The 12,404-nt window shown below is 43.8% G+C and overlaps 1 protein-coding gene across 4 annotated transcripts in view; it reads right to left on the bottom strand.

Moving 5' to 3' along the window:
- megf11 (multiple EGF-like-domains 11) overlaps positions 1–12,404 on the bottom strand; it is a 136,729-nt gene that overhangs the window by 40,795 nt on the left and 83,530 nt on the right. For all 4 annotated transcript variants that reach the window (XM_079500660.1, XM_079500663.1, XM_079500661.1 and 1 more), the window contains exons 12-14: positions 3,362–3,482; positions 1,229–1,392; positions 1,001–1,103 (exon numbers count right to left, since the gene is read on the bottom strand). In XM_079500660.1, the coding sequence (XP_079356786.1) occupies positions 1,001–1,103; positions 1,229–1,392; positions 3,362–3,482 (388 nt within the window). The remainder of the gene's footprint in view (positions 1–1,000; positions 1,104–1,228; positions 1,393–3,361; positions 3,483–12,404) is intronic.

The raw sequence follows: 12,404 nt of genomic DNA, 5'->3' as shown, positions 1-12,404 counted from the left end.
AAAAAAATATTTCTTTAGGTGAATACACTACAAAGTCTTGAGTACCAATTTATAGTGTATGCGGGATGACCACCGATCCATCTTCGCTAAGGTGCTATGAGCATGAGAACAAACCAATAGACAATATTTCTGCACACTTAGAACTACAGTATGCAGTGTTTCACTTTATTTTGAGCTTTTTGGTTTATCAGACCTTAATCAGAGCATACATGACTCAACAACGGACAGGCAGGTAAAAATAACCACTGGTTATTTTTACCTGCCTGTCCATTGTTGAGGCAGGTAAAAATAACCAAGAGGAAGATCTGACAGACCTAGAATGTCTCAGCTCAAAAAGTGAAACACACATAGATCTAAGTGTGCAAGAATGTGTTCTAACACCTTGAACTCTGAGTGTGTAAAAATTGATACGTAAGCGGATTTATTAAAAATAAATAAATTCTTTCCTCAAAGTTTTATTGTAATATCCCCCATGAATCTATATCATGTATTATCTATTTATTTTCATCCACATATTTCAAGACACTTTAAACCTTCCTAAAATCTTCAAAGACAAAAATATTAGTGGCAATATTAGCATTGCTTCAAAGTCACGAGAGTGCAACGGCTGAACATTTCTTGCAGCAGTCAATGTGTCCGCTGAGATGTGCGATGGCACAACAAATAGAACATTTAATGATGAGCTGTGAATAGCTGATTAGCTGTGTTAGCAAGTCTTTCCGGTTGACTAGTACCCTGTAAAGGCAATATGTTGTCTGTGTGTCATAGCACTTGCTTCATTTGGAAATAGTACAGTAGAGAGACACACAAAGAAGGTTATTCAAACTCATTGTGGAGTGCAGACAGGCAGAGACTATGGCTATAGGTTTTGGAACTCCTGGCTTAGTCAAACCCCCCCCCTTTTTTTTGACTGATTGATTGATTGATTGATATATTGATCATGAAATAAAAACACATGTCACATTGTAATTCCAGCATTATGACATAGAGCAGCACTGACCTGTCCAGCCGGCGTAGCAGCGACAGTAGCCACTCACAGGGTCACAGCCATCAGAATGGCTGCAGTCACAGCGTTCACGACACTCCAACCCATATGTGCCCTCCTAACAACAACACCAGAAACATCCTGTTGTTAACCCCTCTCACCATTACGAACCCTGTGGTCCAAAACCCAAGCGGGTTCTCCACAAACGCCCTATCCACGTTCAGAGGTATACAGTATACTCACAGGGCAGGGCTTGTCACAGTGCTCCCCCCTCCACCCAGGAGAGCAGGTACAGGTGCCAGCTACAGGGTCGCAGGCAGCACCGTTGGCACATGGACATGTCTGGTTACAGCCCAAGCCCCAGCTGCCACTGGAGCACAGTATGGAGCAGTCCACACCCTGCCAGCCTGGGTGGGAAAGAAGGTGAGAGTTTAAGCTTCAATGAGTTGAGTTCCCAATCCCAAAGTGCAATGCTTTTGAGACTGCTCTGGAAACTGTCACTGTGGAAGGATTTTCTCGTGTCTGAGACTGAAGCGCCATTTATGCTCTGTTGCACGGCGGTGTCACTCCTAAAACATATCTGATTTTAAGCTTTGAAAACCTACTGTATGACGGTTGCAATAAAGTAAACTACAGTATAGTTTAGTATTAGTTTAACCCATTAAGAGCTGAGGCTGATTCTACAAATGCCTTCTAAATCAGTAGTTCTCAGAACGTTTTCGTCCCAAGGACCCCCAAATTGATATACTGTGGACCGCCATCTGACAATGTTTTGTGCCCTGGACTGCTGGAAAAGAGAAGGTGTGTTAAAACACAAGTGTTTCTAAAATGATCTAAAATAGCAGATGTACAAGCTTACAATGTGGAACGAAGTGACGTGCTGTGGGCTTGTATATCTGCTATTTTTGAGAATGTTCTGAAAGACTTGTGTTGCTATAGCCATAATAGCTAAAATCTAAAATGACACAACTTTCCCTGTTTTAATGGGTTAAGCTTTTATATGTGTTACATTTTAATTAATATTAGACCAACTATCATAATGGGTTTCCCCACAAATGATATTGTAATATATTCTCGCAAATTGGAATAGATAAACATATATTGGTCCACTGTTGTACACTGCACTGGGTATAAAAATTAATGGCGTGTCACAATTACAGATAATAAACATTCTAGTGAGTGTTCAATATGTGCTGCCCTTGCACTTTGATAGCGCTAAAGTTCAGCTCAAGAACATAATTAATTATGTATGGCTCACTTGTGACTCTGTGCTGCTTTTAAAAGGGAAGTTGAACACAGTAGGGAGTGAACAGATTGAGGTCGTGGTTTGCTTTGTGTGATATATGGATGAAAACAACCGACTTGATGGTGTTAGTCTGTCATCATACAGTACATGCACAGAATGCACTGCTTTTATTGCTTTCCATGCTTTTATTTGAAATCCTATTTTTCAAATCCTAAAATATATCTGTGGAACTACCAGGGTCCATCCATCTATCTTCAACCGCTTATCCGTAGTCGGGTCGCGGGGGCAACAGCTCCACCAGAGAGCTCCATACTTCCCTCTCCAGAGCAACATTAGTAACTTCCTCCTGGGGGATCCCGAGACGTTCCAAGGCCAGTGAGTTTTTCCAGGGTCCAAAATATATTTTGAAATATGTAGAAAGAATGTGAAAGAGGCCTAAAATTGTTACACGATGGTATGCGCTGATATTGTATGGAGGGCAAGAAGCATGCTGAATCTACTGTGTATTAGGCAGCTTGGTCCAAAGAGGCTGGCTAGAATCAGAGCCATAGAGTAAGACAGAGTTATGCCAACTCAGTTCACTTCATGGAGCCAGGCTCTTCTACATAGACTTGAAAAGGGACAACTGGAAGTTTACGGAATGCATTGGAGTCTATGGGCTCGCGCGAGTACATGAACCACGTGACCAGGCTGTTTTCTGCCCCCTCAATGTCGTAACTCTGTCTTACTCTATGGCTCTGACTAGAATGTTTCACCAGTGGTGTTTATGGACGCTGAATTGCTATGTGAACTGTTGTCATTTTGTTACAGTACCTACTGTATCTGACAGATCCTTCATTTCTCATACAGCAATAGAACCATGGGTTCTGTCCTAATAATACGATGTTGATGTTAGCAACCCTGTACTCTGGTGTGTTGTGTCAAATGACATTATGTGTAAAAAAGAAAAAGAAAAGAAAAAGTACAGATGGAGGGATTTGTGGGATTTGTTTTCCCCTGTGTGTAATTAGACAATAACAGAATCTTAAAATCTCAGTTGATAAATACATAGCATAGTTGTTCTAAGGTCTTCTGCTGTTCTTCTTTACTCTGGGGATTCACTGTATTACCGACGGCAGATTGTACGATACCTTCTCTGCAGATGCAGGAGCCATCGACAGGAGAACAGGAGGCATGATTATGGCAGGAGCAGGTGGACACGCAGCTCGGTCCGTAGAGGCCTGGCGGACACACGAAAGCACAGTCTTCGCCCTGCGGACGAGACAACAGCTAATTCTAAGTAAAGCCCAAAGGCAGCATGATGATAAACATCGCCTCTGACAGATTCCAGCAAAACGCTTCATTAGCCTTAAAGGAAGCAAATGGAAAGACGGGGAAGGCTCAGTGCAGTCGGGGAACGTCGATAGGACCATGCTGTTGTGGATCAATCACTCCCGTGTTGATGCAGAATGAGGTGCAGGGGCCAATGTAACATTGATCGGCCCGTGGGAGTGACAAAGTATGACAAAGCAAGATGCAAGATACCGCAAGATGAGGCAGGGATTTTTCGACCGAGAGTCCTTGAGACAGTGTGAGGCGAGGGAATCAGTGTGCTGACCAGCAGTGGCTGAGCTCTGGGGCAGAGAGAAGGTATCAGGGGAATGTCTGAGTGTGGCCCACACTCATAGCCCTATTAATGAGCTGACCAAGGGGACACGGGCAGTCCTTAAAGTCCCTCAGTGTCGTATTACAGTGAACCATGTGCTAAAGGACGCAGAGCTCTCCTTCCCCGTCCTCGCCCAGCCTGCTTGTCATTAGAATTTTCAGCATATGGCATATAGCTCCTCCACAAGCTTCGTCTCTATACTTCCCCCTAGCTGGCGATCATCACAGCTGTCTATGGATCCCCACGCCCGTCCTCCTCAACCCTGCCGTGAGTGACAGGTGACACAATGATTTAGAGTCCCAATTAGTCGCCCGGTGGAGTCCTGAGTGGCTCCTCTCACTTTCCTCACCGGAGCACCGGGGAACTGCCGTCTGCTCACGACTGTCATTATCATTTTGAACTGGGCTTAAACAGTAGGCAGGAGGAGATGTGCCAATGGACGCCGAGGGCAGAACATACGTCTTAAAACCTCGCTCTTCTCTCGATATGAAAGCATCCGCCTGCGAATAAATTTTTTATCAACCGGTTCGCAATAACCTTTGTTCTGCTCAGAAAGACAACTTCAAGACTGCTAATAATGGCCCTTTCTGTCACAATTGCTAAGTGGCGTGAAGATCATCAGCACAACAAAGACATCTAAGGGATGAGGCAAAATGTGGACGTTGGGCAGGGCACAGGCAATTTACTGGTTAACTGGCCTCATGGATAAAGGGTCACTGAGCCACAAATGACCACATGGATTTCGTTGCATCCATGGCTGCGCTGGATTCCATCCGGTCTCACCCCCATGGTGCAGGGACCAATGGCTGGACAGCTAGCTCTCAGGAAGGGAAAGGCAGCTCTCTCATTAGGCGACTGATTCATATTCCTTCTGAGCTGAGAGGGATAGAAGTCCTTATATGAGGAGACATTATTAATACAGGGGCTGTCAGTCCATAGTGTGAGAGGAACAAGACCTTATGCAACCATGCTGCCAACGGAGGTGGCAGCAGCAGAGCCAAGATGCATGGAGACACGGGCAGGTTGTCCTTGGCTATGGGGCTCTAAACTCATACATGCCTCTCATTGACACCACATTGATCAGCCTGGTATCCATTGAGACTGGAAGCAAATAGCACCACTAATTACCAGTCAGTCTCCCTCCCTGTAAGCTATGTGCAGGATGCTCGGCTGCCAATTTAAAATCTCTGCCGCACGAACCATTTGATGAGGTTAGGAAGCCCTGAGAGAGAAGGAAAATCATTTGTTTTTTCGCCCTGGAATCCACATCAATGTCACCAACACATTCATATTTGACGCATAGGAGAAATCAACAAGGGGGGGGGTGTCAAAAAACTGTCCACCCACAGTGCAGAAGTGCAACAGTGAGTAGTACATGCGACAAATTGCAGAGGACAATGTCAGAAAATGTTACATGTAATAATTTTGTCCCAGTCAAAAAGTGCATGTCCAATTACTAGAGCTAAATCAAGCATGCAGGAGCTCAGCCTGCGCTAACACTTGGGTAGCTTCTCCCCCGATGGGACTGCTGAACAAAAACGCGGGAGTGGGGGGTCTCAACTGTCCTCCTGGGGGACGTGACTTTGCCAACAGCCATTGCTCAGGTCCCCACCGTCATAAGGCGTCTTTCCAATGGTAATACAATGCTAAAGTGGGTCGAGAAGAGTTGAATAGAGTTGGGCGAGAGGCAAGCTGATACTCTGTATGGAAAGATGCTAAATGTAAAAGCCTGTGCTGTACTGTGGGAGTGTGGGATAATGACCACCTGCCATGCATGTGACACACACAACAAATGAAGCCTGTTACACGTTAACTGATGCTAGCCATTATCACAGGTTTGTTTGCCCTGACAAACAGTGCATGGGTTCTTTGTAGAGCAGCTTGGTGTTACAAGAATCAATTTCTTGGTTCAGCAACAGACGCCATCATCAATGTGGTTCAGACCCCTTGGCACACACACATGCACGCACGCACAGTCCGTGTGCTCGCACGCACGCGCGCGCACACACACACACACACACACACACACACACACACACACACACACACACACACACACACACACACACACACACACACACACACACACACACACACACACACACACACACACACACACACACACACACACACACACACACACACACACACACACACACACAGACACCAATCCTCCTCCATATGAGGTGTGTCTGTTCCCATCTGACAGCCTGCTTTCCTATCCAGCTCCTGCCCTCTAGGTCTGTTTAATGAATCTGGCAGCTCTCTCCAGCATCCACCACAGAGAACAGGTGGAGCAAATTAAGGCACAGTCTGTGGCCCCGCTAGGTAGCTCGGCTCAACACAATGGCCTGTTGTAAGACACAGGCAATTTCAACCCGAAATGTTGTGTTGGCAGAAAAGTACCTTTCTCGTTCCTACCTGTAACTTCAGATTGATGACGAACATATAATTGAGAAAAGCGATTGAAGATAGCCAACTTATTTGGCCCTTGTAGAAAGTGACAGTGTGGTAGTAAATTCAAGCTAAAGTAGAAACGTATTTTGGTCAAAGATTATATTTTTCACGCTTCTATTAGAAATAGGGACGGTGGCACAGTTGGTAGTGCTGTCGCCTCACAGCACGAAGGTCCTGGGTTCTACTCCCACTGGGGACGCTAAGTTACAATGGGTTTCATCAGTGCCCATACCCGAGGCGAGGTTGGCGAAAGGGCCTTTCTGTGTGGAGTTTGCATGTTCTCCCTGTGTCCCCTGGGGTAGGTACCCTCACAAAACATGCAGTAATCCTCCGGGGCGCCTGATGGAGGCAGAGGAAGTGTAGCGCCCAGGATTACATTAGAAAATTGACACTGGGTGAAAAAATGCGTTGCAAAATTGTGGGATAAAAATTTAAATAAAAAATAAAAAGAAATATAGCTCATAATAGGCAACCTCATCGTTCAAAAGCCACATGTCAGTGTTGATGTACATATCAGGCTGATTTGTAAAATACATTCCACAACACACCGATGTATTATTGATGGCTCTAAGTGGCTTCACTAGAGAGGGAATAATTTAACAAGGACTCTCCTGTAAAGTGAAGACCATGTGGTAATAGAGCAGATCCATTTAATATGGGGAGAAATGAAGACCTCTGAATACTTTATTATTTCATATGCTCCTAGCCCCGTTTTCTCACTTGTACTGGTTTCTCACTTGTACTGTAACATATTTATATTCAAAGATTTGCAAAAAGAAAATCACAAATTAAAAAAATATCAGATCTACAATGACGTGTATGGGTGGGACGTTTCACTTACCTCCCTATTCGATACGATATTGATACCTTGGGTGCCGAATCGATTCTGCGATTTATTTCGATTTTTTTCCCAAGTTACTTTGCTTTTATTTGACTAACATTTTAAAACAATTCAAAAACTATATAGACCATGAAAAGTTAAATAATACACTTCAATGAAGATTAATTTGCTTAATTAGAGATACAAACCTCAACATATTTCCAGTAATCATGAATTACATTTAGCCATGTCAATCTTGATAAATGTTACAATGACTGCAATGACAAAGATTACTGTGACAATTTAGCAATGATGTGAGGTGCTAATTGTGCTAAGTTGGTACTAATTGTTGATTTTCATAATTCACTGTTAAAAGATTCTATCTCCCCTATTAAAACGAAAATAGAAGAATTTATAACTATACATTTGTATGTAGTTTCCTCTATCAAAGGTTAATTAATCATGCATTAAAATATTCTTAGTCCGATCAAGCTGGGTGCACAGCACAAGACCACAACACACTCCCTCCCACCCCAGGTTCACAGAGACCGAATTCCACATCTCTAATGTTGATTCCTTTGCTCCATGTACATGGGCTGTCGATAACTCCAACTTAAGTACACAATATCTAAGTACATTAACAGCCACACTCGAAAGGAGAGGGAGTGGGGTGGTTTCCAGCACATAGCAATCAATTTTAGGCTGCTATAAGCCCAGCTAATAGCGCTCACTTTCTGATCAGTGTCAAGTGCAAGGTTGGACAGATTATTTATTATTCAGAGTGTAACAGGCGAGTGAGACACTGTGGGCTCCATTTCCGTTCGAGCATTCTAAATACACTATTTGGGGATTTAGCAGTGGGGAAGGGGTGTTCTCCCACTAAAGTTGGTATTTTGGTTACCTGTCTAAATCCCTAAAACACCTATGTTACGTGATGACGTGATGACGTGTTCTATGATGTGTTCATAGAAATCGGGGACAACATGAAGGTGATTGATGGTGAGTGATGGTCTGCGCTAAATGGTTCAAAGGCAATAGGCATCAAAGCCCACCGATCCAAGCACTGAACATGAATAAGAGCCTTCTAGGAGCTCAAAGTCGGAAGACGGCTTCAGAAGTGTGAGAGTAGGGAGCAAAAATCTATTGTTACTTTTTTCATTTATTTTTTGTATATAAATATAAAGTAATTGAAAATTCACGGCCCCCTCACGTATTAGGAGAGCAGTATATGAGTCACCAGAACCAAGGACAGGTGTTTTTAAATTAATCAATGGGTTACAATGGGTTTACGGCGTGTCTGATAAAATGAATATCAAATATCAAAATATTGGATTGAGCAACTGTCTGGGTTGTTCACGAAAGCCTGAGTAGACGATACAATTATCCTTTAGGGCAAATATCCCTTTAAGTACATATACTGCCATTTGTTGATTTTGAAAGAATAATTTGCATGTACAGCTCCATCTCAAGTAATTAGAATATTTTGTAAAAGTTCATTTTCTTCCGTAATATAATTAAAAAAGTGAAACTTTCATATATTCTCAAGTACTAGTACTAGTAGTTGTGGATCTGTGGGCAAGTGCCAAGTGCTGCCTGAAAATTAAGCTCAGCATCAACATAAAGCTTGTCAATGTATGGAGGCACACAGTGCTGTAAAATATCATTGCGAACGAAGTGATTGCGAACGAAGTGATTGCGAACGAAGTGAGCACTAACTATAGAAGCTGGCCAAAACTGTCTGTCTGTCTGTCTGTGTGTGTGTCTGTGTGTCTGTGTGTCACACTGTAACACCACCCGCCCGCCACCAGAGGGCAACTGAAATTGAAACGATACAGAGGTCTGTGTGTGTGTGTGTGTGTGTGTGTGTGTGTGTGTGCGCGCGTGCGCGTGCGCGCGTGCGTGCATGCGTGCGTGCGTGCGTGCGTGTGTGTGTGTCAGACTGCCACAACAGCTTTGTTCGCTTCCCGCGTTTATGCGTCTTCTTGTAATAATAAATTGTGTTGAGACTCTGGACTTGACAAAACACAGTGATGATATTGGCCATGTTATCTGCTGGTGTTGACAGTGAAAACTTAACAATGGTTTCAACACAGCCATTTTCTTAGAGTACATTGTGCCTCAGTATGTTGACAAGCTCATTGCTAATTGTCCTTTCCTCGATTTGGCACTTGCCCACAGTGCCAAAACTACTAGTAACTGGTGTACTGACCATGGTATTACTGTGCTTAACTGACCAGCCAACTGGCCTGACCTGAACCCCACAGAGAATCTAGGTTGTATTGTCAAGAGGAAGGTGTGAGACATGAGTCTCAACAATACAAATGTATTTACGGCAGCAAACCTGGGCTTCCATAACAACAGCGACAAAGGCTGATCACCTCCATGCCACGCCCCATTGATGAAATGATTTGTTCAAAAGTAGCCCAGACCAAGTATTGACTGCATACATTAACATACTTTTCAGATGGTCGACATGTCTCATTTAAAAAAAACATTTTGTTAGTGGTCTCGTAAAATATTCTAATTTGTTGAGATAGGATTTTTTGATTTCCATGAGCTGTACGTCATAATCATCAAGATTAAAGCAAAAAAAAGGTTTTAAATACTTCACTTTATGTACAATTAATTGAGAATATATGAAAGTTTCACTTTTTTAATTATTACGGAAGAAAATTAACTTTTACACAATATTCTAATTCATTGAGATGAGTATGTAGGCTAAATTTCATATACCGGGAGAGAGAGAGAGAGAGAGAGAGAGAGCGAGAGCGAGAGCGAGAGCGAGAGCGAGAGAGAGAGCGTTGTGTTTACAATCAATTGATGAAATGGGAGCGAACAAAACCATAGCACATTCAGCCCCATACAGGTTTGGTTTTAGGATAGACAATTCATATTTTCCCTGTCTTTTATATAATTGCGTAGACCTACATACATGAGTGTCCTGCCCTACAACATTACATGAGACATTCAAATAAAGTTGACATGCAGCGGCCGGGGTCAGGATATCAGTATAATGAGGATATCATTGGCAGCTGTGCATACTTGATCAAATAAGCAACACATTGAACAAGCTAGATGATTTCAGGAGGAGAAAGACGGGAGAGCAGGAGAGAGGGAGAGAGAGACAGAATAGGAGAGGGATAGAAGGTACCGGAATGCTTTTTCTTCCTCCTTTGTGTGTGTGTGTGTGTGTGTGTGTGTGTGTGGGGGGGGGGGGGGTTGACCCGGCGCGCCCGCCCCGCGATAATTGCGCTGAAAACCTTCACCCGTCCGCCCGCCCCTCGGTTCAACAAGCGGGACCTGCGGTCAACGGGCCAGCCCACACATCACAACTGCCTCGCTAAATCTTCCGCTCCATGAATCTGACTGCAGCAGCGCTCTGTGGCACACAGGGGAGAGGGGGTGGAGTTAGGTGGTTTTACAGACAGTTTGAGGATGCAATGGAGTTGAGAGGTTCTTTCCGAAGCGGTTTTTGATACTTTTCATTGGTTCAATATTTTCTTGAACAACACAAAGGGTGTTCAATAAGCGTAAATAAATAAAAAACCTCAAAAATGGAGTTACTTGGTATCCTCCCCAACAGCGACGATATGTAAAACTAAAGAAATTAATGAATATGTGACATATATTACATATATACATATATTGGACAACTTTGGCCACAAAAGACGGAAGGGTGTTTCACTGTCACTGTCAAAACGGCAGTAGCCTACACTCCAAACATTGTTTGGGGGAGACCTGTTTCAGCCGATTCAGCACCATGGACAGGGCACAACTTCAAAGAGTATTTTCGGAGCAATGGAATGTCGGAACAATGGGAATTTGTTTTCACAACAGATGTACCAAGGTAGTTTCCAACCCCTAGACCAGTGTTTCCCAAACTTTTTTCTGCAAGGGCACACTTTTCATAGCCAAAAAATCCCAGATAGATATGCGGGGGGTGGGTTGAAATAAGCTGAACTAGCTGTACTTGAAAGCTGCATTATTCTGAAAGTAAAGAGAAGTAGAGAACATGTGTGGCTGTGTTGTTTCTTTGTACCATGAAAAGGTCTTTAATACTTTTACTTTTGATACTTAAATACATCTTAACACGATGTACATATGATGTGAGCTACCTGTGTGTGTGTGTGTGTGTGTGTGTGTGTGTGTGTGTGTGTGTGTGTGTGTGTGTGTGTGCAAAATTCAGCCCTGACATTTGGCACCACAACCGGCACACAGATAGATACTCTACCGCCTCGCTCTGTCAAGGCTCACACAAACAAACAAGGCCTAATACCACCACTTTTATACTGAAAAACATCCCTCCATGTGCAGAAAATGAATGGAGCGGCCCATTCATTGGGCGGCCCACCGGGCATATGCCCTGTACCGTACGTCAAGTGGCCAGTCCAGGCCTGAATTTACATTTACTCTTGAATACCAGTGGAAGAACACTGGAACAGCCTGAAGAACATATGGAAGGAGACATGTCTTGAAGTGGTGGGGAAAAAGAAAACAAACCACAAACCCTGGTTGTCAACAGAAACACTGAGAAGAGTAGAAGAAAGGAGAGCAAAAAAGGACATTTTAAACAAATGCAAAACCCGAGCAAAAAAGGCAGCAGCCCACAAAGATTACGAGATAGCAAACAAGGAGGTGAAGAAAAGCGCTAAATGTGACAAACAGAACTACATTGAGGCCCTGGCACAAGAAGCGGAGGAAGCAGCTGGAAAAAACAACCTCAAGGAGCTATACATGACCACCAAGAAACTAGCTGGAAAGTTTAGGCAGACAAATGCCCAAGTCCGGGATAAACAGGGACGACTCCTTACTACTAAGGAGGAACAACAGCAAAGATGGACAGAACATTTCAGGGAGCTGCTCAACAGACCACCCCCTGCCCAAGAGATAGAAATACCACCAGCAACACACCTGCTTGACATCAACTGTAACCCCCCAACAAGATCTGAGGTAAAGAAGGCCATTAAGGCACTACGTCGTGGTAAGGCATCAGGGCCAGACGACATCCCCGCGGAGGCCCTACAGGCTGATGTCGAAACCTCAACCACCATGCTACACCAGCTAATTAAAAAAATATGGGAAGAGGAAAGCATACCAGCAGACTGGAAGGGCGGTCTTATCGCTATTATTCCTAAAAAAGGAGACCTCAGGGATTGCAACAACTACCGAGGGATCATGCTGCTATCAACACCAGGCAAAGTGCTCAATCGCATTATCCTAGAGAGACTACGAAAGGGAGTCGATGACGAAC

This window comes from Electrona antarctica (genome assembly GCF_951216825.1).
Source record: "Electrona antarctica genome assembly, chromosome: 5".
NCBI lineage: Eukaryota > Metazoa > Chordata > Actinopteri > Myctophiformes > Myctophidae > Electrona > Electrona antarctica.
The sequence above is the reverse complement of the archived record's forward strand: the minus strand, read 5'-3'. Positions and strand labels throughout refer to the sequence as shown.